This window comes from Phalacrocorax aristotelis, chromosome 6 (genome assembly GCF_949628215.1).
Source record: "Phalacrocorax aristotelis chromosome 6, bGulAri2.1, whole genome shotgun sequence".
NCBI lineage: Eukaryota > Metazoa > Chordata > Aves > Suliformes > Phalacrocoracidae > Phalacrocorax > Phalacrocorax aristotelis.
Window position 1 is genome coordinate 9245802 of NC_134281.1, and position 25649 is coordinate 9271450.

Genomic DNA, 25649 nt, shown 5'->3' on the forward strand with positions numbered 1-25649 from the left:
GGGGAAAAGTAGCTCCTCTGATGGGCTTTTGTTCCCCATTAAAACCCATTTTGTGAATAATTTTTCCCCTTAACATTGTTGATTTTGATGCTTACAGGTTGTTCTCCACCCTACTCCCAATAGCCCAAAGCAATCAGAGTGGCACAAAATGACTGTTTCTAAAAACTGCCCGGATCAAGACCTGAAGATCAAGCTTGCTGTGCGAATGGATAAGCCTCAAAACATGAAGCACTCTGGGTAAATGCATGTCTTGATCTGAAATCAATTTGTTTTGAATGTGCTTTGGAAATTTTCTTTTTTTTAAGATTCTGGAAGAGAAACTCTTTTTGTCAAGTTCACGGGAGGCCAAAAGAAAGATAAATATAAAAGTGGCATTATTTCAGTCATTTATAATGCACTTTCCATATTCTTAGCATAGTCTTTTTAATGCATATCAGCCAAATAGTTTAGATTTTAAACAGTATTCCTCAGGAAATTGCTAGGCTTTTTTCGTGTAAGGAAATAATAGGTGAACTTCCTGACTCTCTTATTCAGAATGGTATAATTTCCTAAGTTATTCTGTGTTTCCCTGTATTAACTTCTCAGAACCAAAAGCACAGTGCCCCTCCCACTTGAAATAAGCTCCAGTGTGATCATCATTATTTATACAGAGATACACAGCACTATTAAATTGCAGTTGCCTGGAGTAGGCAGTTGCCTGGAGTAAGACTAATCATCTGGGAGTTTAAAAGAGAAACTTCTCCCCCTCCAGAAGTGAGTGTCAAAGGATCTGGGGCCAGGGAGAACCCTGCCTGCCACCCCGACTTCCACCTTCGTGCCATGCAATTACAAATTAGATCATCCTTGGGAAGATCTAGCTAATGCCTTTGGCAAGGCTTTCCTCTGTTTGCTCTTCAGACATGAGGATGTGATAAAAAATAGAAACTATCCAGGAAAGTCACTGTTTTGATTAACACTTTCTCCATTATATTTTTGGTGCTATAAAAGTGACTTTGTTTCATTTTTATTTTCATATTGTTGTGTTAGATTCAATTCATTATCAGATGGTTTGGATCACTCATCTTTTTCTTACATCCTTCTCCTCCTCCTCTCTTCTCTGCTAATGAATTCAGAGCCAATAGCCACAAGTGAAGTTTAATTTTTCCATCACAATCACGGGCACCAAAGCCAAGAGGACAGTTCACCTGTCATATTTGTTTCCTTGACCGCAGCTGATAGCAACAGGGCTGAGCAGTCCTGGCTTTTCTCAGGCTTTCTTCAGCTAACATTTGATTTACAAGATGCTGCTTAAAACTATGTGGTTTATAATACAAGTTGCTATCAGAACTGAGATTGTCTTTTTGTTGATGTTAGCAGCAACAGCAAAAAGGACAATTATTTCCATGTTCTTGAACTAGCCAAGGACTCGGTGCCCACATTAGCATGACTTGGAGTTTTGTGGCTTAAACATTCACCAAGAGTATGTTGGATCTGTTCTGGTGTAAGGAACCACTAGCATAACCAAAACGGAATGTTTTTCCTATTTATTGAGCCAGAACTAAAGTAATTATAATGATACATAAAACATATTAATGCTGATTAATGTCCTTGTGTTTATTATTAGTCTGGTGCTGCCACTATTTTTGCCAGTGTTTGTATTATAGTGTCACAGTGGCCGCTTCGTCACAGAAATTAAATGCTAATTTTGACATTAATTTTAAAAGTTAATCCTTCCTTTGTAGAAAACAATAAATATGCTCCTTCTTAGAAGTTACTCAGTTTGCTTGAATATCTGTGGCCAAGTGATTTCTAGGAATTCCTCTTAAGCTGTTCAGCAGAGTATCCTGGTTTAGTCAGTCCGGTGGATACTGGGATCCTGGGTACTGGTTTTGATGTAGTAAATATCCCTCTCTTTGACAGCCCCCCTTAGCTAAATGGTTTTGTGAAGGCTTAAAGCAACATTTGGGATTTATCTCCCTTAATTCTTCCGTTGCAAATGTATTCTTCATCCATCTGACCATGTCATAGCTATTCACTGGCATTAAAGGGCTTCTAAATTCTGAGCAAGTTGTGAAAGACAAAGAGGAAGAGAGAATTAATACTGTGCAACATTAAGACTATGGGAGCCTTTTGTGTCACTTTCTTTACAGGTTACTTGTTCAGGCTAGAAATAAGCACATTCATGAATGCTGCTGAGCTTAAAAGTCTTGAAATCACTCCTTGTGATTTCTTTTGCATTAACTTCAGTTTCTAGGTATGAGGAAAACATACTGAAAAGCAAGAGAACAACATACTTGTGTACTGAACACTTGTGCACTGAATTCACCTATTCTTTTCTCCTAGGTATTTATGGGCCATTGGTAAAAATGTTTGGAAGAGATGGAAGAAACGATTCTTTGTCCTGGTCCAGGTAACAGATTTAACTAGAAGTGATCTTAAGTCACAACATGTAATATTTGAGTTTTTGTTCTGACCATTTTCAGTGTTGTATAATTGCTGCAGAGTTGTGGTTCTGTGTAGGGTGTTTGTTAACTGATGGATTTTGTTCTAAATGTATACAACTTCTTAAGGATATCCCAGCTGCAGACCTCTAGCTGTGTTTCCTGATGCAAATGAATGCTTGGTGAAATGGAGAACCAATTTTAGTGAGGAATTAATAAGATGAGCAGGAAGCTCAGTCTGCCTTGGCTTGGAGGTACCTGGGTGCAAATGCTCCCTTTTGAGCCTCCAGGTAAAATTTTAAGTCTATTGAAATCTACAGAAGTTTCATCACTGGCTACACCAGAGCCAGTATTTCATTCTTGCTGTTTATCTCGCCTTCATGTTCATTACTGCCTCTCATTGTCTGCCGCTCTCATCGATCATTCTGCAATGTCTTTCTTCCTTTTTCCCTTTTTCTTTTTTTCACTTTCTGCCCTCTTACTTTCAGTAGACCTGTATATTTGATCACAGTTAAGAATGTCGTGGAAACAGGCAGAAGATATCCTCTGTGACCTAAAAGGATCTGCCTATACTTGATGTGTTAGCTCTTCCCTCACTTTCCCAAGGGCAGCTGAAACTGCTGCATTGGCCACAGAAGTATGGGCCTGAGCAGTTCCATCTTCACACCAACCTGATAAAGCCACAGAGTCCTTTTGGGTCCATCTCCCTCTCCCTCCTCTCTGGGTTCCCCAGGGTATGTTATACCCAAGTATGAGAAATAAAAGCTCTGTGCAGGGTCCTGTCATGAAAGCATCACAGAGGTACTCTGAGATCTTGGGCCAGCACAGATCCAAAGTGATCAAGTCAGAGAGTGAAATCCTACTGCCAGTGAAGCTGATGGCAGGTCTGCCGCAGAGGGGCCAGGTTTTCACCTGTGTGTAAGAACTGAGATGGTATAAACCAGGTGTAGCAGGCTCCACATTTCAGATGGAGTGTGCTTGTGTGTTGGCTTTCCTGTGCCAGTAAGGGGAGGACTCCACACAGTCCCATCTTCCACCTTACACAGGTGGCTTCTCTGGTCCTAAATCACCTGGCGTAAACTGGTTAGTTTGTTTTGAGTTAATTATTACTCCAAGTTCAATTGTCTCAGTAAGAAGCTTAATTGCATCCCCCATCTGTTCATCACTTCTGGCTTCCATAGCACTAAACTATGTGGCAGATAAGAAAATCCATCCTGGGGAGATAAAAGGTATTTATGACGCATGTGACCCATGCAAGTAGGAGCCCGTTTGGAGAGACCAGTTAAGTAACGAGTCCAATAACCAAGTATGATCAACAGTGACAGTTTAAACGCTCGTTTTATACTCCAAATGGAGTCAAAATGGCCACAGAAGTGGAGAGTTAGTGTAGAGCAGCTATGGGAGATACCTCTATCTGCCCAAGCAATATATTTAGATTTTTGGTAAAAGTGATGGGTTTAGGATCAGTGTAATCCATTCCTAGAGGCATCTGGTTTGCAAAGGCACCCTCTGTGCAGGGACTGACCAGGTCCCTGACAAGGTAGCTTGGCACCTCGCAGGGTAAGCCAGCATCTTGCTGAGCTAGACCACTGGAGGTCAATCCCAAACTGTCTTCTGGGTAAGAAGCAGGAGAGGCCATAAAGTAGGAAAGGCCTTTTAGGAACATTATGCAGTGACCATGTTCGTGGGCAGGGATTGAGGGGTTGCTTTTCACTGTATGTTTCCTTTATTATATTATGTTCTGAAATGAAGTAAAAGTGCTGTGGCAGTCTGTGATCACCTGTAGAGCAAACACTGTTGCTTTTCCCTGAGAGATAATTCATTCCTATTAGACCAAGTTCTCAGTCCCTTTTTCCCTGTGAACAGGGACTCTCCAAAGCAGAGAATCCTCTTTCCTAATAAAAAAACAAATCCTCTTTCCTATAAATAAATCCATTGATACTCTTCTCTGCAAGGGTTTGCAGGTTTGGACACGAATTCCCATGCCTCTCTCAAGGAGCCTTTCTTCTGGCCTTTCTATGTGGTTGCAGTTACTTCTCTAGTTTTCAGTTGCTATATGTTCTCCAGCTTGCTGTGGATTGAAGCTCTCAGAGTTATTCCATGTTTTCTCATGGTACTAGGTCTGTATTTGTCAGTTGGCATATAAAAGCAGAATTTGGCCAGAAAAGCAATTCATCTAAATAAGATGAGCAGACTTTTGCCCCCAGAGAGTCTCTGTAGCCCACCTCAGAAATTCCAGCTGCCACTGCAGCTTCTCTGTTATGTTACCGTTTGCTCAACATTTGGTGCAATGTAAAGTGTTCTGCCGTACATCAAATATAAACAAGAAACACTCTCTATGCAGTCCCTCAGATGTAGTTTGAGCATATTGAACATGTCAGCAGGCAATAAAGATGGAATAAAAATACTTTGCTGTCCGTATGTTTGTCATTTGCTTTTCATGCAATGCGAAGGATGGGTGCTGGTACGAACAGGGATTGGCAGCAAAGGTGTTGATGTCCAGGATGCTCTGAACTCTGCTAAACGGCAGACAGAGAATAACCCCATCAGGAAGGTGAGCTGGCTCCATTATGTAAAGAACGGACAAGCAACGGCCCTTGTTTCAGGGGCTTGTACCAGGCTCCTGCTTGCACCAGAGCTGAGAGGTGGAGTCCAAAGCATAAAGTCCCTTTGGGATATAGTGGTCTGGTCAGTCCGTGACACTGCCAAGAGGGCAAGGTTGTAAGTTCAGATGAATAACTAAACGTTTCCTTTCTGATCCCTTGTCTCGGTCCCTTACCTGTATCATCTTCTCTTGCAGCTGCCTCCTCTTTTGTCCCTTGTAGAGTAACCTCCTCCTCCTGGTCCTGTGCCCTCTTCTGCCCCTCTTTTCCCATTTCAGATGGATGCAGCCTCCGTTCCTTCAGTGATATTGGTGGTACTGCTCTGCCTTCTGGTACCAGCAGTTAAGAAATTCATGGTAATAAATACTCAAACTCTTCATAGCCATCTAAACAAGGCACAAAGGTGCCAAACTGCATGGGCGGCACCAAGGAGGAAGGTGTTGATGGCAGTTTTGTGTCAGTGATGCCTCGCTGGTATGAACGGAGGCTTTGCGCGCATAGAAAAAGGAGCTCTGCAGGGAGCATTTCCAGTGCTAGTTGGCTTCTGTAAGCCCTGGAGAGAAGGGGAAAGGAGCAGTAACTGCCTTGTAATTTGGGTAGAATAATCCCTCGCACCTTCTGTGTCTGTGTAGCTGCGAGGGTTGTACAGGAGAGGAGATGATTTGTTTGGGTGTAGTGGGTGAAAGCGGTTTCTTTGTGCCATTTCTAGAACTGGGCCTCACCTCTCCAGTGCACACATTGCTGGGTGGACTTGATTCAACCCCTCGGGGAAGGTTTACAGCATGGCACGGCTGGCAGAACTGGTGTGTATGCTCCTCCAGCATGCACCCATGCGTTCGGAGGGGATAGTTTTCTCTTTCGAATGAATCGCAGTCCTCTCTGCACGCTGCCCACCCTTCTCATAGACACCCTTTGAGATGAGCAGCAGAAGAGCAGAATACTGATTAGATGTAAATTACATGGCAGAGACTCGTTACTTGCCTAATTTTAAATCCTGAGATATGCAGCGTGAAAGTGATGGCAGAATATGGCCCTGAGCTTGGATGGAAATGGTCCACGGCATCGTAAGTGAGGAAAATGCTTCGTAAAGGCAACAGTAACGCCAGTGGCAGTGGTAAGCGAAAGCAATGAAGCAATTTAGGGCAAAGTTCTCCGTGACTGGTTGGGAAAGAAAATGTACATCCATCACAGATGTTATAAGTGTCTCCTAAGTTGCTATATCAGCTGCCTGAGCACAGCATGCAAATTTCAGCCAATTTGCCAGTTAGACCCTCAGTCGTGCAAAAGCTGGGATTTTTGATAGCTGACAGAGCTTGTATTAATTCTTTGCAAGATCTAAAGTGCTGTACTGGCAACAACACTATCGTTGGTTCTGGTGGGTTTGCTGGCTTTGTGATAGGAAATTTCTTATAATGATTCTTAAGGGCAAGTGAATTAATTACATTGAGATTTCAGACTGAATCTGTTGTTCTCTTGTCATAACCCCATTTCTGTGCTCTGGCAGCATATGGGAAGTAACACTCCATGGTACCTGGATGACATGTCTGCTGAGTAGCTTGAAGCAGTTTTCAGCTGATTGTGTCTGATGGTGTTTGCAGAATGTTGTTGGAACCAGATCAACTCTCAGCAGATTAAAACCAGTTGCAGTGTCTACGCCTGGATCTATTGTTCTAGTGACAGACTCCCTGAACTCATTATAATTTAGACTAATAGTGACAGTTCCTGCTTTTAGCAAAACTCAGCTGAATCAGGATAAAATGAAATAAATTAAGTGCTCAGTAACTAGGAATAACCAACAGAATTTGAAAATAATTCAGCAAAATTGCAGTGTGCTGCACCAGTGTCCTAGACTGTGGTCCTCAAGTTAAGGTAAAGTACCCATAGCTGGTCCCCGTAATCATATTAAATAATGTTTTCAGTTAGACCCTCACTGAGAACTGGGCATAGGTGGTGATTCCTGAGAAACCTTGAGTGTTGGTGATAAATACAAGATGCCACAGCTCGTTATACCTGGCTATAGTAGGTCCTGCATGTCCCATCCGTACTCACTTGGGGTAGGTTCCCATCCATGCAGCCCTGGCCGAAGAGAGCACACGGTCAACTCCTGCTTGAAGAAAGAAGTTAGGACAACTGCTATGTGCAGTTGTTTAGGGCTGAATGGATGTGCTGAGATGTGAAAACTGTTGGTTTTGCATTTGTTTCTTTAAGCTAGATCATTTCCTCTGCTCATTTGTGTCAGGAAAGGGCTTGGGAGGCAACGTACAGCTGCAACCAGAGGACAAGAGTCTCCCATCAAAGCAGAAAGCTGTATTACAGCTGGCAGTATCTTAGCACAGTTTCTCTCCCTTGGGACAAAATGCATGCTGTTAATCTGGGAAAGGTCCATTTAAGAATTTAACCCAAGTGGGGCGGTGTTGTGTCAACAGTGAGAAAGGGGGAGGCAGATGACTGAGCTCGGAGTGTGAGGGATGACAATTAACAGGTTTGAGCAGGATGCTGGGGAAAGCGGTGCTCACTAGAGCAGGAGTCTCTGGTGGAAAAACAAGGACGAAGTCAGGACTGGTTAATACATATCTACTGTATTTATTAATCAGTCGGATTATATAGCTGATGACAGAATATAGTCGAGTGCCAAGAAAGTCAGATCTAATTTAGCAGCCCAGGAATAGTGAACTTTGGCGTTTGTCTCCCACTGTCCAATTCCCCTTTCCTGAATTTCTTTGTCTTTTTATCTTTTTTCCCCACTTTCTTTTCCTTCTGTACTTTTCTCTCAAATTATTTCTTTTCCCTTTTTTGTAGTGAACCAGCCAGGGCAGCCTTGGATTATTTCCCTTCTTTTAGTTTTGCTCAGTTCAGCTTCCTTAGATGCTCCTTTCCTGGCCTTCATCAAGTCTCTGGATGAAATCCCAGATGCTTTGGGAGTTTGTCCCTCACTGGGCAGAGATTTCTCCTCTGCCTTCCTTCAGTTTCCTCTCTGTTTCTGTGTTTTTTCCAATTACTCAAACCATTCATCTTGCCCATCCCATCTGCTCGCTCGCTCTCATACTCAGCTATGGTTCGGTGTGAACTCAGCAGGCTGTAAGATTAATTTCTGCTATTAACTGTTTCACTCGTCTGGCCACTTCTGAGCTTCTACAGAAAGCAGGCTCTGTAAAGGGCAATATTTTAGAGGACTGATAAAGGGCAAGCTGCAGTCTCCACTTGACCCTACAGTGCTGTTCAGCAGCAGAGCACGATTGTGACATATCGAGCTTTCTAGAATCTCATTTTGTCAGGTTTTGCTTTACCACCACTCATAAATGGAAGGAGCCACATTGCACTGGTAGCCAGGGCATCAGATTATTTCTGACCCCAAGCAGTAAATGCATTAGGCAGCAGGATAGGACAGAGAGGCTGCTACACCAGTCCTTGAGGACAGTCGCTTGAGTTATTTAGGTGCAGGCACTCTGCATGGCACTGTTGGCACCTTTTCCAGAGGCCATCGATAACTGTCTCCTCCCTCCAGCCTGCTCCTAGCCTGCCTCCTGCCAGCAGGCTCTTGGGCAATCCTGTGCTTGGGCTTCGCACTTGACCTGTGTGAGTAGAGAAGGAGGACGTGAGCCCAGATGAGCTCTGGCTTAATGCATGTTGTAGACCCACCTGTAGGTTTCTTCTAATAATGGTGTAGGGCGGCTTCTTCCAAGAAAATCATGTGAATGCTAATAGAAGAGACCGGTTTGCTTTGCCTCTGTCCCAGAAGGGCTCCACCAAAGCCTACTGTCTACTTCTGTCTTTTATAACATTTAACATGAGAAGTATAAGCTCTGAAATGCCTGTATGTGTTTCCGTATATTACTGTTGTGTTGGCAGGTTGGCTTATTGATAGGGATGAAGAATATTTTCTGGGTCCAGAGATGAGACAAATTACTTATACATGAAGAAGGGCCTGAAATTCAGACCTCATGTTCAGGGTCAGAGAAGAAGAAACTGAACTGCTAAATGAATTTTACCTGTTGCTACAGAGCGTACACGAGAGTTGTATTAATGTTTTCAATCAATGTCAGCGTAGGTTAGTACTGACTCATTTCAGGAATTACATTTATCCTGCAGTCCCTGAAGTTCAGGCTGTCTAACACAGAGAAATCAAATCCTCACCACTCAGATGAAAACTCCAGGATCTTACCGTAAATAAAGCACATTCAAGAGTTTCTCCAGGAGGTGGCAGCAATATACTGCAAGTATAACTGAATGAACACCGCAGGAGTCGTCTGAATATTGTGCTGTGGGGCACTAGGTTATATTTAGATTTCTTCGTGTTAATCTTTTTAATTTTTGTGTTGCCGGTATGATGGTATGCATTCAAAGTTCATAGCATAGAATATGCACTGGTGTGCTCCTGCTATTGGTCTGTTACTTGTCAATCTTTCGTCAGTGCTGGTAGTTTTAAGGAGGATGCAAGATGCTTAAAGCATCACTTTTAGTCTTACTCCCACAAATGTGTTAATGATAGGGTTTATTCTTAGGTGGCTTTTGGAGCTGTTCCTGGAGGAAGGCACGGTGCAGGCAGGGCTGCTGAGAGCAGGCTGGCAGCTAGCAGAAGCCCGTAGAGGGCAGCAATATACCAAGTGCCGGCTGGGAGACACTACGCCAATAGATGGGTCCCCTGACTTAAATAAATGACATTTTATTAGCTACAGATAGCACCAAAATAGGCTCTGCGTGTGTATTTGTAGCTGAGCTATTTGACGGGAGTTTGGAGGTAAAATCCCCTGGCCCAGCCGCTCGCCGCCATTCAGGATCTCTCCCAACTTCCAAAAAATGACGAGCACGATCCATTGCCACCCACCAGAGTTTTAAAGTTTCCTCCAGAGGTCAGGAACATGTCCAGGCTAATAAAATTACGTCAGGCATCCAGGATGTGACACAACCTTAACAAAGTCATTTGAAATCATTTGACAGTAAATTTCCCCGTGAGTTCCTAGCCCGGGGGCACGGAGGATCCTCTCCTCTCCTCTCCTCCCTGGACGAGCTTCTCGCTGACCATCCAGATTGCAGCTCGACGAGTATGTGCGGGGTCTTGATGCAGCCTGATGGCCTCCTAAAGGCAATTCAGGAGCCTGGCAGAGCCCCTGCAGCTGAGTCGGCTTCCGTCAAGAGCTTGACATTGAATGTATCGTGTCATGCAGATGGTACCTCAGAGGAGTGAGAGCTGCCATTTACAGCACTGATGACAACAACTGCCGAGATCAGTGGGATCTTAAGATTGCTTTAATATGACTGGCACCTAGCAATTTAGCTCACATTGTTTGTGACAGGGTGTCACTCTTGCACTTGTCTGGGGATGAATGATAGAGGGTTTTAAAGCATGGAGCTTCCTCTTTTGGAGGAAATTAAACCGCTGTATGTACTGATGCGGAGAATTAGATGCCTGCCGCATCAGGGTGTGTTAAGAGCGAGCTTTGCAAAAGCCTGGTAAAAAGTTTAGTCTGTCTCGTATGGGCAATGACCGTCAAAATTACCCCACCACCCCCAGCCCCTCTAAACACGCCGTCAGCGTACGGCATTTCTAAGCGCTTTGGATTGCCTTGTCGTGACCACCCGGTGCCATCTTAGCTTTGTGATTTTCTTCAGGTTAGTCAATATACATTTGCTATGTGCAGCTACCGGGAGAAAAAAGCTGAACCTCAAGAGCTGCTGCAGCTCGACGGATACACTGTGGACTACACCGACCCGCAGCCAGGTACGGGGCCGACAGCTTGCTGCTGCACCCGCAGGTGCTCGTGCTCACCATGCTGTGTACGGCTCCCAAACGGGAGTCCTCTCTCTCTCTCCCCTCGCTTGCAGCTGAACTGTGATCAGCATTATTATAAATATGCTTGTGTTTATACTGATCAATAGCCATGCATGACTTTACTATGAATAGATCTAAGGAATTGAGCTAGGAGTTGCACCAGAGGAGGGAAAGACTCACCTTCTTTGACGAGCCTAAGTGAATTAGATGCTTAAATCCCAATGAAATTTGATTGTCAACTGAATGCTCAAATCGAGTGATGATCCTAGCCTGTGCCTTCAGATTATATTCCCTAAATAAAAGGTTAGCAGCTATGCCTGTCTTTATTGTAGAAAATATTTAAGGGACCAACCCAGCATTTTTGCCTGCCCCATTTTCTCTCTGATAGGTGTGAGCGGAAGGAGCAGGGTTAGAAAGCTCCCTCGTACCTGTTGTGGACATGGTGCTGAGACCCTCTTCAAGTGGAGAAACACCACATTTCTTTTATTTTGGTGGGGCAACACATTGAGCATGGTGATCCTCACCATGCCCTGGGTACTGATATCCCCAGAGAGAAGACACAGTAGGTTGGTTGTCAAGACCTTGATTCCAAGTTAATTCCAGTGTTATGGGGATGGGAAGATGGATGCTGAATCAGGGCAAAGACAGAAATAAGCACATCACCCATGCACCTTTTCTGCAGTGTGAGCACTGGTGCACTCACTCTAATGGGCAACCTCCCACTACATCCCCTCAAAACTCATTTTAAATGGGGCTCCAGCGGTGCAACCGGTACGGGTCCTGCACAGATGGGGCTGTAGGTGAGAGAAGCAATTAATCCAAGTGCACCGGGGCATGTTTTAGTAATCACGGTGCAGGGTGCTACCTGGGGACCTGGCAGGCTCTCTCACAGGTGAGTTTGGTGCAGGGGAGGGGACTGAGCTCAGCCAGGAGCCAGGGGCAGCACAAGGCTGGCTGGGGGGACACCTGGGGCAGTGGTGGGGTGGGAAGCCTCAAAGCCTGCAAAACTCTGTTGTCTCTTCCTCTCCTGCCAGGTTTGGAGGGCGGCAGAGCATTCTTCAACGCTGTGAAGGAAGGAGACACAGTGATTTTTGCAAGTGACGATGAGCAGGACCGTATCCTGTGGGTCCAAGCCATGTACCGAGCCACTGGCCAGTCTCACAAACCCGTGCCGCCTACCCAAGTGCAAAAGCTAAATGCTAAAGGAGGAAATGTACCCCAGCTAGACGCCCCAATCTCTCAATTTTGTAAGTAAAAAAGTTCTCCTACAGAGCAGAAGTCTTTGATGGAAAGATTTTCGGCACTGTTGTAGTATTTGTACACATGTCTCTGACTCCAAAATGAATTTTTTTTCATTATCATTAAGATGCTTTTTACATCAGTGGATCCAGACCCAGTTAACCTGTGTGTTTAGCACAACCAAGCCCAAGAAACAAAATTCCTTGGGGAACTTGTCAATTAGTATTTTAAAGTGCAATACTTGATGGAGGAGAGAGTGGGATCTGAGAGCCTGAGACCCAGCTTGCTTTCTGCAGACATGCGTTTTACCCCACACAATAAACTGCACACCCAGATCAGAGCGATTCATTAGCGCCATTAGCTGTCTATCAAATGCATCACGTGCTCAGAACTACAGGTGCAAATCTTGCAAGTACGAAATGCACACACAAAAAGAGGTCTCCTGTTGAATATTCAACTGTAGGAAAACATATGGTATTTTTAACAGGTTGCTTTGCAGGCCAGTTAGATGTGAATTTAAAGCAATCATCTTTTAAGTCGTAGCTATGCTGCTTGTCCTGTGTAGTTATACCCAGTTTGCTTAATTTGAAATTTAGAGCAACGTCTTTTGTCTTGCAAATGTAATTTGATTATAAACCAGACGAATGTCGCCTCGCTCATTTTTCTTGAAGGTCTCGATCACACGTCTGGAGCCTCTTTGTTATGTAACATACAGCAGTTCTTGCTAGTTTCAGCAAAATTTAAGAATTAGTATCATAGCATATATGTAAAATAAGGAAAAGTGGTCAATATTAGCAAATTCTCCTAATGAAATCAGATTTTAACATTTAAAATAGTCTCTGTAAAGCTGTTAGAGAATTTTTAGTTGTAAGGAACTCAGAAAACCTGCCCCTTGCTTATCAGTATAATTTGACCGCCTTTTATATCGGTTTAACTTCATGTCAGTATTTATAGAAAAATGACAATGCAAGACATACATCTGTATCATCAGTGTTACAGCTGAAAACCTCTGCTTGCTGCTTTTTTCGTTGTTTTTTTTTTTTTTAATCCTGCACGTGCCTGCATATTTTGGACTCCCTCTGCCTTGGATTGCTGCTGCTGTCAGTGAGGGTGTAGCATGATGCAGCGTGGTAAACACATAGTCAGGGTTTTCATCTGAGTGACCCTCATCCTCTTCATCCTGGCTTTGGGGGTGCAAGGTGTAAAGGATTGGGGTTGGGAAGGAAGGTCACCTCTCAGAAAGCCAAAATGGGAGGCGGGAATTGGGCTCTTGCAAGCGGGAAGTTTACTGGCTGTGATTAGCCTCTAGACCTGGCTGAGTCATGCCTGAGAGAACTCCCACGGGCTGTATGTCCCTCTGCCCAGGTTCACTAGCAGGCACAGGTCCTTCTACAGCTGCTTTACATGCTAAAAGCCTTCAAAGTGTAGCAAGGGGGAGCAGCAGAGGGATGCTGCTTGTGGGTCGCTCTTCTAACAAGCGATGCTGAACTACGCTCTCAGCTGTGTGGTTGGTGCAAGGAGGATGCACTGCTGCTTGTCCCAGCGTGATCCCTGCAGGTCAGGATGAAGGCAGCAAGAGAATATCAAACTGGGGAATCACCTTTCCCTCTAGGCTTCTCCCATCCCTGCAGACATCAGGCCTGGATAATTTTTCTGCTGGGTAAATTCGTGGTGTTTACAGAGTTTTCACTTTGCCAGACCAGTATGTGGGGTCAGGTGAAGGGTCCCTTTCCCAGACACGTTGTAATTGCCTGGCAGCAGCTGTAGCAAAGTCTGCCAGGAGCTTTGGAGGAGAAAGAGGATGCCCAGGGCTGTGGACCTTCAGGTGTGCTGTCCCCATGCACAGCCTAGCACTGTGTGCATGGGGAGAGTTGAACACCTTTGCTTAGGTTACTGGGATTGAGAAGGGGCAGCTGGTTTGTCCTAGTCCTTGCCAGGGAGCAGCGAAGTCGATTTTGCATCTAACCACAGCCCAGCACATCCAGCAAAGACTTGTGCTGCTCATGGTCCTGCAGACCTCTTTCAGCCTGACTGTGCTCAAAGCTATAGAAATGCCACAGGTTTGACCTTGCTTTTTCCATCTCGCTTGCCTGCCAGGAGGCAGGGATCCCTCATTCCTGCCTCTGGTGAAAACAGCTGAGATTTCACCCTCTAGTCCCTCCAAGGCATCTGAGTGGGTCAGGATCTGACCTCCGTTTCTCTCACTTTTTCTCATGCCTATACCAGCTCCAAATCAGGATCGTTCAGCTTTTTTTATGCCACCACCCTCTTTCCATCCGCACTGTGTTTTCCCCATAAGATGGGTGGCTGCAGGCTCCCCTTTTTGCTGGAGGCACTGGAAAACCCTTCCAGTTGTGTTGTGCCAAAGCATAGAAGCAGGAAACCAGTCGGCTCCTCAGTCTGATGATTACTTGCTACTTCAGCATCCTCTGGGCTAGTGTGTTTTGCCTTGGTCTTCCTTCGTCCTCCTCCCGTGGATCTAGATCCCTCTGAAAGCTCGTTGTCCACAGAACCTTCATCCTACAAGAGGAGGAGGGCAGCACGCCATAGTACAGCTTCATCTCAACAGCAAAGGCTACTCATTTTTCATATTTCAACATTTGTATGTGGCGATGCTCACTGCAAAAGTCTTTGGGCACAGCAGTTAAATAATCAGAAGCAGAAGTGAGTCATGCATGCAACATATAATGGCTTATCAGGAGTCTTAAATGCACAAATACATTTCTCAGCTCCTTCAGTCTTGAAATTCAAACACATCAAGTATTGCATTTTTAAAAGGGTCTTGGTTTGTTATTGGGTTTTTTTGGCTTGGGTTTTTTGGTTTGGTTTTGGTTTGGGGTTTTTGGCAGGTTTGTTTTTTTTTTTTGCCTGCAGAAAGGTAAGAACTTTTGCGAGAGATTCGATTCTTGTACATTTATCTTTATACCTGTCATATTTTTTGTGCTTATTAGAGGCTATGGTGAATGAGGATGTGCAAAGAAGTAAATGTTAAGCCATTTGACAAGTAACTGTTGTTAGAGCTTTTGTGTTGTAGCAGTCCGAGATGGCACATGCACATGCATGCACATGCAGAGAAAATCCAGCCCTCCGCTCCTGTCATGGAGCTGTCTGTTAAACAGAAACTTGAGAAGAACATATTTTGCTGTTGGGGAAACTTGGGAGAAATAGTGAATTCATTTGGTTCCCACCTCTTTTGACTTAGTAAATACGAACTTCAAGCAGCACTCAAATTCTCATCCGCAGTTCGATAGCAGCGCTTGACTTGGAAGTAAGCAGACAGCTCCGAACCAGGGTGGAGTTTATTTTATTTGCAATTTAAGTACTGGAAAAAAAAAATAGATCCTGCTATTCATTAATTTTGTATGACTCTACAATTCCTTTTATGTGGGTGAACAATACCTGTTAGAGTGAAAAGTTTTTGCTTTTTTTGTTTTGCTACAATTTAAAAGAAAAACTCCATTTGCGCAAAGCTGTGCTTTTCTCCAATGTTGGCATTATAAAAGAAAAAACCCAAAACTGTTCTTGTTTATTGTTGAAATCATGCACAGTATTGTAGTCAATAATGCTGCCAATACATATTACACCTTTTGGCAATATTTAAGCTTCATAAAAGTGGTCACTTGTCTGAAAGCACCAATCTTTGTTCGTTCTGTGTTAGTGATGCATCAAACAAAATTCCCAAACATGCTCAACGTTCTTTTTTTTTTTTTTTGAAACCCTTTTCTTTTTAACATGAAAGATTGGTCGTATTTGTTTTACATATCACTTGTGCTTCTATTTCATTTTTTAATGTCTGTTTATATTTAATGACTGTTAATCACATCATATACAAAGAGTTGGTTGTTTTGAGAATTTGTAATGATTTGTTCCCCCATAATAAGTAGCAAGGTTTATTGAGCTGCTTAAGAAATTTTCAGCTGTAAGTGGTTTGGTTTTTTTTTTTTGGTTGGTTTGATTTTTCTTTAAGTTTCTTTTTCATTCTTTGCTTGAACCCAAATATTTAGCTGCTAGGTTAGGGCTCCTGTCTGCTTTCCTGAGCCTTGTTGCTAGTCTTTATGTTATTCTGGTTTGTTCCTTCTTACCCTGCTAACTTCTAGCTGGACTCAAGGGTAAGTGCTTCCCTGTAGCTAGCACAGCTCAGATAATCAGACTAGATTATCTGACATATGCAATGTGCTTTTTTTTTCTCTTAAATCTTTCTCATGTTTAGATTTTGTAGTACAAACTTTCCATGTTATTTTCCTGAACTGAGGTTTGAAATGTAAGTTTCCATACTGAAATTAGGATGCATGTGATGTTTGCATAATTGCCTTCTCTCCCTGGCTTTCACATTGGCATCAAGTGATCCTTTTAGTAAAGCCAATCATTAACATTTCTATTTTTCATTCCAAGATGTAAATATTAATTAACATCACAATAAAACTGTAAATAATACCTTCTTTTGTTTCATGGAATTTACATCGAGTTGACTGCTTCCTGCCTGAAAACAGATCATTTTGCACTCTGACAATATCCTTTCTCTCCGTGCCGATGATTAGCTTGGTGCAGCGCACCAGTGTGCGGGGCTAACTGTGGAAACCTCAAAGCGTAGAAAGGTAGGGCAGGAGACCCTGAGAGACCTAGATGAGGAGCAGGACTCCACAGGAGCCCCCAAAAAACCCCTGCGCACATGCCTTGTGAAAACAAGCCTGAGTCATCGAGGTTTGGTAGTTCCCTCTCCCCTAAACTCGGTAGGGGATGATTCTGGCAGCAAGCGGCGGTTCTCTGGGTCACCCCGGGTTTGGAGATGCTGACCTGCTCTGACGGAGGGGTGCTGCTGATCCCCCAAATTACTGTAGATCCATGTTTCAGCGTGGGTCTCAATCACCAATCAAAGCAATGCTTGCCAAAGAATACGTCAGGGGAATTATTGTTTTACATTTTCCTACTGGAATATCTACTTTGAAAAAAATAAAAGCCCAAACTTGTGCTGTAAAAGAGCTTCTCCTTAGTCTTTGCTCAGCCTTAAATACACACAGTACAAATCCTTTATTGGTGTTAAAAGCTGCTTCTCTAATACCTGGTGAGTGCCTGCTTTCCTTAGGAGGGAATAGCATCAGTGGGTCATGAGAGCTGGCAAATATGTATCCAGAGTACCTGAATGCAATTGTGAGAAGGAACAGGCGGTGCCATCCCTCCTGGCCATCAAACAAGACTCTTTTTTTAATTCTTCCTCCTTTTGTTTCTTTTTTCTTCTTTTTTTTCTGTGTGTGAGTATGTGCGTGTGTGTATAAATATACCCCTGGGTAGCAGGCAGAATTCCTTCTCAGCAGACACTTTCTTTTTTCTTTCTTCTTTTTGTTTTCTAAATGTTTGGATTTCCAAAGAGGATTCTTATCAGACTTTACTGCAAAAAAAAAAGAAAAACTTTAATTTGATGGAAATACGGATTTTTGCCACTTTGAAAGAAAGAAAGAAAGAGTGAATGAATGAATGAACTTGGTTCTGGCAACATTACATGTATTTGCACTACAATGCATTGCTATCCTATTAGATTATTAGTTTTGTGCTTTAATTGCTTTATTTTTTTAGATAGTTAGAGATATCATGAGAACATTGCTGTGTCTTCTGTATTGTCAACTTGCAGATGCTTCTTTGCAGGAATGCAGAATTAAAATGTTAATTCCGTTCTCACATAACTTGCATGAATTTAAAACTAATAAGCCTGTAAATCACTTCTATGTGCTTTAAGAAGCATGGGACTCTAACTTATGAAATACAAATTCATAGGTTTCCGCAGTCGTACAATTCAAAATATTTTTAAATAGTTACACAAATGCTGTGAAAAAATGTTTTATATTATAAATAGCTGTTCTAAAACTGTGTTTTTAACTTGCCACACATGGAATTATGTAAGTGTGTACTACAAATTCTTATTCATTTAACTACCAAGCATTAGGTAACTTAGATTTCCATTCAGTGCCTAGTGTGTCTGGTGATTTACATGAACATTCATAACCGTTTATTAAAATTGTAACTTGAGCAGAAAAGAATTTGTTTCCGGCAGAGGAAGAGCCATAAAACACAGGAATAAACAGCCAATTAAATTTAAAGCTATCTTCTAACGTGGAATGATATGAAGGGAAAAAAACAAAAGAGCTCTTAAATATCCAGCTGAGAGGCGAGTCCAGCCCGCTGCATCGGCCGCGGCTGATAGTGGGGAGGAGGTTTGCAGAGCCCCGGACACACACGCACACGCACATCACTTCTCAGAGGTGGCAGTGCCGTAGCGCCCGGCGAGGAGGGGACTTGGTAAGTCACCAGCCGGCACCGCCGGCAGCTCGCTCACAATCAACAGCCTGGCACGTTAAGTCCCAGAGCGGGGATTTTTCCCCCTCCAGAACACCGGTGTTTGCTCATAAAGCCTCTCGCTCCACACGGCCGAACAAAACAAGGTTTCTAGGCGCTTCCCCCGGGTGTTTCTTTAACGAGTCGCAGCCCAAGCGTGCCCGTTAGCTCCACTTAAGCGGCGAGAGCAGGAGGGGACCCCGCCGCCCCTCGGAGCGTGCGGCGGGTCGCGGTGGGCACGCCGTCGCCCGCCTGCTGCAGCGCGTTGCCGCCGAGCGCCGCGCAGGCTGGAAAACTTCTCCCGCTTGGCCCGGCCAGGCCAGCGAAGAGTTTTCTAGAAATATCTGTAAATGAATAGCTGCCATCAATCATTGTCATTCCTTTATTTCATGTCTCCTGATGAGGTTGACTAGTGTCATTGTTTGTTACTGTCCAAACCACATCTTCATTCTTGTAATGTCAAGCAGATATGACAAGCACACATTTTCCAGATGAGTAAGATACAAAGTCACCTTTTAATTTACAGTTGTTTGGGTTTTTTTGTTTGTTGGTTTTGTTTTGGTTTTTTTTAATAAGCAAACGTGTCATAAAATTTACTGGATGTTCAGTTGCCTTTGGTACTAAAACAAAGTCACTCATTAACGAAAAGAAATAAATTTGGAGTAAGAAATTCTTACAATAAAATGGCTACCTATAGCCTTTTATAACAAGAATTCTTTTATGGAGCTTGTCCCCCACTATTAACTTCACTGCTCTCAGAGCAAAATCTGCCAAAATTATTGCTGGAGCAAAAGAAATGCAGAGGGCAGGGAAATGCATTTAAAAAAAAAAACAGAATGAGAGATTTGACTGTTTTGTCTCTTCATTTTTAAATAACAGCTAGATAAAGAGAAATACAGCCTTCAGAGGACCCAACGGTGGGACAGTCCTTTGGTTTTCATTGTTGTTGTTGTTGTTGTTGTTGAAATCTTTGTGTTCCCGACACTGGCAGATTTTTAAGACTCTGATTTCTAACACTTGTAGGGATTGTGTGTGTGACCGGGGGGCTAGTTAATGGAGTCAGTATAAAATCCAAACTAGATAAAAACGAACAAAATAAACCCGGCAGTATTTTAAAAAGGCCATAATGTAGGTGACCAAGTGTAATATAAAAGGCCAGAGTCTGCAGTTTTCCAGAAGAAAGGTTCATGGAGTCTGTGCTGCCAATTTACCTCCGCTGGCAGCCTCCCTTCCGAGACCACCATCGAACACCTTTCAGCTGCAGTTGTGTGCAGCTTGTCTAAATATGTAAGATAACTTTTGTGGGCCTGCAGCAGCATTTTGGCTGGGGCCCCGAACAAAGAAGCACCAGTGAGCTTGGCACGGCACCTTGGGAAGGGATTGTAAATTACTGGAGCATCATATAACTTTCTTTCTTTGGTTTCTCCTTTCTTTTTAGCTAGCATAACAGAGCAGGGTCAAAAAAGCAACCGTATTTGACTGAAACAATTAATTTAAAGTACTTGCAATTTAGCTGTACAGTTTGGGTGCGAATATTAGCCAATTTTGTAATTTGGTTAAAATCTCATTCAAACTGTACAAGCCATTTTGAAGGAGGATGGATTATGTATAAAACTTACTTAATATGCAGATGTTGGCATTATTTTAAATCACACAGGCCAGCTCTCTGGAGCAAAGGACCAATATATTAGATCTATCCTATCCTGTTTGTATTGCCTAGGAAGTTTAATGCTTTTGGTGTACTTTGACTCCTAAATTTCATTTTTAAAAGTGAGTCCATTGTAAAAATCAAAACGCAGAAATAGATTGCAAGTTGCATGGCATGTTTATTTTCTAACAATTTATAGGGAAGGTGAGTTTAGTGTCAGGTTTTCCTTTTTAACCTGCTCCTAGTTATTCTTAAGGATTTTAAGCATCTGGCCCAGAGCAGATATTCCATTTAGGAGAGATACATATGTGTATTGCCATTCTCCAAAGACATCTCCAGTTCAAACCATGCCGGCTTTATCCCCTAGGTGGGCGATGTGTATCCACCCAGCCCCACAGCTCTGCTGATGCTGAATGATGTGATCATGCCAGAACTGCGGTGCTGGGCAGCGGCACGGAGAGCTGCGGCTGGTCATCTTCCCTCCCACGGCAGAAAACCACATTTTAAACCACTGACCAAGCAGAAGTCATGCAGCTCATCCTTTTTTGGTCGCTTGAGCTCACGCGGGGCCATGTCTGATGCCTCTCTCTTCAGGTTGTTCTGAGGTGGTTCTAACAAATGGGCTTTCAAGCAGGCACCCAACGAGATGCTCAGTAAGGTGTTGCTTCACAGTCATTAATGAAAGTAAACTTGCCCCTGATTACGGACAGTCATGAAGGCCATTTAAGCGCTGTGTCAGTTCTCAGGGCTTGGCAGGGCACTTGTCTGTGCCCTCGCCTTGGGCAGGGAGATCTTAAAATGCCCAGGACAGACTCTCAGCTCCATTGTAACCAGCAGAGCTTTGGCTGGTTCACACCAACCACAGGTCTGGTCTGTGTCCACCTTGTTGAGAGAACATAAAGCAGGAAAATGCTAATTAGTTTGGAGTAAAAAAAATAGTCATTTCAAACATGCTTTCTAGCACATAGTCTCAAAAAAGTTCACCAGCTAAAGGGCTAGAGGACTCTTCAAATTTCCAGCTGATTTACTCAGCTCTCAGAGCCTCGTTGGCTGAGCAGGAGGATTGACAGTGTATCAGGGCTCCTAATTGAAAAGTAATAAAATCTCTGAGCGAAGCTGGCAAATGAAGGCCTCCAGCCAATTTGTCAGCTTGCAGTCAACTCAGAGGAGCTGGGCAGAGCAGCAAGCCATTAAAAATAGTCTGAAAATATCTGTTAAAACATTTTGCGGGCACTAGGGATGGAATCGAAAACAGCATAGACAAACTCTTTGGGAGTGAATTCAATCAAATCGATCTTGGCCCAGAGGGACAAGAGACAAAGGAGCAGAAAGCTGTCAAAACAGACAGCAGCCAGCCCGTGCCATGAGCCCCAGGGCTGGGTGGGCTTCGCATCCCATGCCCAGGGATGCTGGAGAGGTGCCGTGGAGGTGATGCGCTTGTTGGGGAGGTTGTCCCTGTCCCCCAAGCCAGCCGTCATGCTGCCACATCAATTGGTACCGGCAGCGGCTGCTTCTGTGTCCGTGCTGAATGCACGGAGCTGCTGGCAGGGGCGGAGGGAGGGAATGGCACCAGGGAGAGAAGCAGGGGAGAGGCAGCAGGACCCGGTGCACGGAGCGAAACAGGGGAGTGGACCCTCAAAAATTAACCAGCTGTAGGAAAAATAATCAGTGTTTATTCAGCAGGGTTTTAATGAGGAAAATTGCCAGCTACTGCTGAATTAAGTATTGCTAGCAGCTAATTGAAATGTTACATGTTTTAATTTGTCTGATTTCTTTCCAGTGGGTGATGTTATTTATATAGTTTGTATATAGCTAACGACAGACTATACAGAAAATGTAAAGATTGCTTCCAATGATCAGTAATATCTGAGAGCACAGACATGAACAAGGTATTAAGGAAGACATGCCATCCTTCACAGCTTAATATTAAATAGTAAAGCATATGTAAAAGAACACTATCTCATGATCATTTAAAGCTCCTTTTATTCTTTTTTTTTTTTTAATTAAGGATTTTTGTTTCTTCTGGTAAAGAGGGATTTTGTTTTAAAACAAATACAGTTACCATATACTACTATTGCGGAAAACTGCATTTTTTGTGTCCTTTCAGCCACATTGTTTCAAGGCCACCCAGTTCCCCTAGGAGGCTATAAACAGGGGAAGGATTTAAATCCTGTTCTCTTTGTCGAGGATTTGGCAAGAACCCATATAGTAGGAAGCTGAGCATGGACAAAACCGAGTGAAAGGTGTCCTTTAATTCCCCGACCACTGGTAGAACAAAGCCTGCTCCCAGCGGGGTCTCGGCTGGCCGCACCCAGGCCGGCTTGGCGGCTTCATTTCAACTGCTGAATTTGGTGTATTTTTAGTTAACCATGTTGAGATTAATTAATTAGCCCCTAGGAGTTAGTGCCCGTAAACGTCACCCAAAGCAGAGAAGTGTGAATACGTTGAGGCTGTTAATTCACCCAAAAATGGCAGCTCATAATCCAGGCAGGGGAAATTCAGCCCCTCCGTTGAGATGACTGGCAGCTCCTGTGCACTACTGGGTTACTGCCTCAGTGACAACAAACTACATATCAATTTAACTTCTTAGCAATGCTTAAAAGAGCATCTTTTTATTTCGGTGAGGTAGCATTTAAAGTTGCCATTAGCAAAAAAAATTGCCGCAGGGAGACAAACATTGGCATTTGGATAAAGAACAACGTAACTGGTTTGATACCTAGAAAACCTAGTAAATGTAGAGAAAAATGCTACAGCTGTAGCTTCATTAGAATGGCAGAATCTATTATAATTAACTGCAACCAACTAAATAGGAGCTAATTTACTTACGTGAGCCAAAATTCTGTTAACTTGTAGCGTATTGTAAGATACAGAGTGAGTTCTTGGGTTTGTGTTCTGGTTCTAAGTACAGAATAAATGCACTATAATGAGCAGCTGACAAGATGTTAATCCTAAAATCTTTTGCCTAAATGCAATAAGATAGTCCATAACTGATGCAAGTTGACAATGGGAGGTGAAAAGTGTACTGTATAGCCTGCAAAGAGAAAAGTTAATGGCAATGTAGGGGAGAGGAGATATTTAGCTTTCATGCTTCATATTGTATATTTTTTTCTGTTGTATTTGTCAACTAAAATGTCTTATATCTCTCTAAATGGTGTCTTTCTCTATATGTATAAACGAACAGATGCAGATAGAGCTCAAAAGCATGGCATGGATGAATTTATCTCTTCCAATCCCTGTAACTTTGACCACGCTTCACTCTTTGAGATGGTTCAGCGCCTCACTTTGGACCACAGACTTAATGATTCCTATTCTTGTCTGGCAAGTATATTCTTTGGTCTCTAGTGATATAAACATCAAGCAGCAAAGTCAAAGCTAGTTCAAGTGGGGCTAATCCCCCTGTTGCTGGAAGATTGACTTCTGTTTACACCAGGTTTGAATTTGGCCAAGAGGTATTTTCTTTTGAGAGTCTACCTGCAGTAAACTGACTGCTGTTCTTCTCCAGTTGCACTGTCTTTACCATTTCTGTTTGCAATGCTTAAAATGTTTCTTCCTGCAAAGGCAAACGCCAATGTGGGGATGTGAAGTAGAGCGCAGTGTTTTGCAGCCTCCCACACTGCCTTCCAGAGTCTTCTGGATGAAAGAACAGGGAAAAGATGACGGTCTGGTACCACCTCCCATGTCAGTGGAGTCCCACCAGGAATAACTGTGGCCCAGCTTTGTGTCTCTTTATGAGCAGGGATCCCAAGCAGGTAACAGATGGGACTAGGTGGATAACTGCAGTGAAGCTGCAGTCTGTCCATGCTCATGTAGTCGCATGCCCACCCTGATTATCCTCATGAGCACAGGTTGCAGCTCTCAGCCCATTCCTGTGTAACATGTCTATAGGACAGTGGCACTGAGATGCTCCAGGACAGCTTGTAGCCTTTGGCTGGGGTGCAGTGCTTGGGGGCTCTTAGGTATTGTGAGGATTTAAATGACAAATAACCTTTAACAATACAATTTTGAACAATTAATTTCAAACAATTCAAACAATTAATTTTTAGTGGTTTTGGCGGGGAGGATGAAGAGGCTCTTAGGTTTTGAGAAAACAATGGGACAAAGCCTTTCTAGAGGGGTCTGAAATGCTGATCCGGTCCTGAACACGGCATGGGACTGATCCTGACCTGCCGCCACAGGTTGCACAGAAACCTTCACACTGGGGTCTGTGTCTTCAGGAGAAGGACCACCCTATTCCAGTAGCCATCGTCCTTTGGCAGCTGTGCGGTCCCTGGAGCTGGGACTCTTGAGTTGCTTGCTGTTAAAAGCAACAACCTGGAAACAAAACTGAGCACTTCGCAGTAAGGCTGTCAGTCTCAAATCCTCTCCTCCACACCCCCGTCCACCATGGTGCTCCTCTCACCTGCTCTGTTCCTTGTGCCTCACACAAGGTCTGATCTCCCCAGAAAGGCTAAGATCCAGTAAATGCCATTAGCAGTAGTGAGTTGTCACCTTCCTGATGAGAGACAAAGCTAGGAGGAACAGTTGTGGACATCCCCTGAGGTAAGGATGGGATGGGGAACACTGCAGTGTGCACTTTACCCACAGATGCCCAAGTGATACATGTAGGCTTGGTAGGAGCATTGTCAGACCTGCAGCAGGTTTCTCACCAATTCCATCAAGGTCTTTGCTCCAGCAGGCGGTGAATTTGGCATGCAGCTTCTGCCCCCACGCATGGCTGACCCTAGGAGGAGCATCCCCATCCATGCATGTCTGACAGGTTGGCTTGCAGCTGGTTTGTCTCTGTGCAGTCTTGGGCCTGGTGAGAGAGCTGTCACCGTTGAATTAAATTCATGAAGAGGTGCAAGGCCATCATAGAAAATGATTAACAATGTTTCTCTTCAAGAAACTCCCCCCAGCCACACTTTTGCTTGTATCACGATGTTTAAGCCCTTGTTAGAAGCTACCGGAGTGATGGAGCTCCCCTCAGCACCAAGGCTTGTACCCCTTCAATGTGGAGCATCACCAGTTAACCATCTTCTTTCAAATCACCCATTGCAGAGCGTTATAAAGAAGAGAATAATGACCTGTGCTTACCTATGCTTGGATTTCACATGGGTTTTTTACTTATTTTACTATGGTTTTGTCCTGATTATGGTGTAAAAAACCAGGCTGACCTCAAAATTTGAGTTCAACTGCAAAGAGCTCCCATTGCCCTTGCTATGTCTTTGCGATGTTGGTGATACCACTGCGCTGGCTTGCCTGGAGGAGCTGTGAGCCCATGGTAAGCCTGCCCTCTCTGCTCTGTGTGCCGCTGGGCAATTGTTGTTCTCCCTACAGGACATTCCCATGCAAGTTCCCACAGAGTTTTGATTCATCACACATCTTCTTGTTTTCAAACATGGACGTGGAGGTGCCAGGGAGGACTTACGCAGACGCAGTGGCTTACCCTGACACACAGGATAACTCAGCATTGCCTCATTTCTATGGAACCAGGTTAAACAAAGTTATTGCAAGCCCACTCGCTGGCTGAGCCGGGCATCCCTATGAAAACAAATAAACTGGCTGCCTAATCTCAGCTATGGCAGAAGTGATGTTTGCTGGCAAAGAACACTGTGCTGGGGAAAGGGAAGAGCCTTGTCTGAATCGTTTGCTGAGGGCTCCTG

At 43.8% G+C, this 25649-nt stretch overlaps 1 protein-coding gene across 9 annotated transcripts in view; it reads left to right on the forward strand.

Annotated features, from left to right (window-relative positions):
* Window positions 1–25649, forward strand: part of CADPS (calcium dependent secretion activator) — a 225979-nt gene that overhangs the window by 112967 nt on the left and 87363 nt on the right. For all 9 annotated transcript variants that reach the window (XM_075095783.1, XM_075095787.1, XM_075095784.1 and 6 more), the window contains exons 8-12: window positions 98–237; window positions 2323–2389; window positions 10634–10742; window positions 11828–12040; window positions 23189–23325. In XM_075095783.1, the coding sequence (XP_074951884.1) occupies window positions 98–237; window positions 2323–2389; window positions 10634–10742; window positions 11828–12040; window positions 23189–23325 (666 nt within the window). The remainder of the gene's footprint in view (window positions 1–97; window positions 238–2322; window positions 2390–10633; window positions 10743–11827; window positions 12041–23188; window positions 23326–25649) is intronic.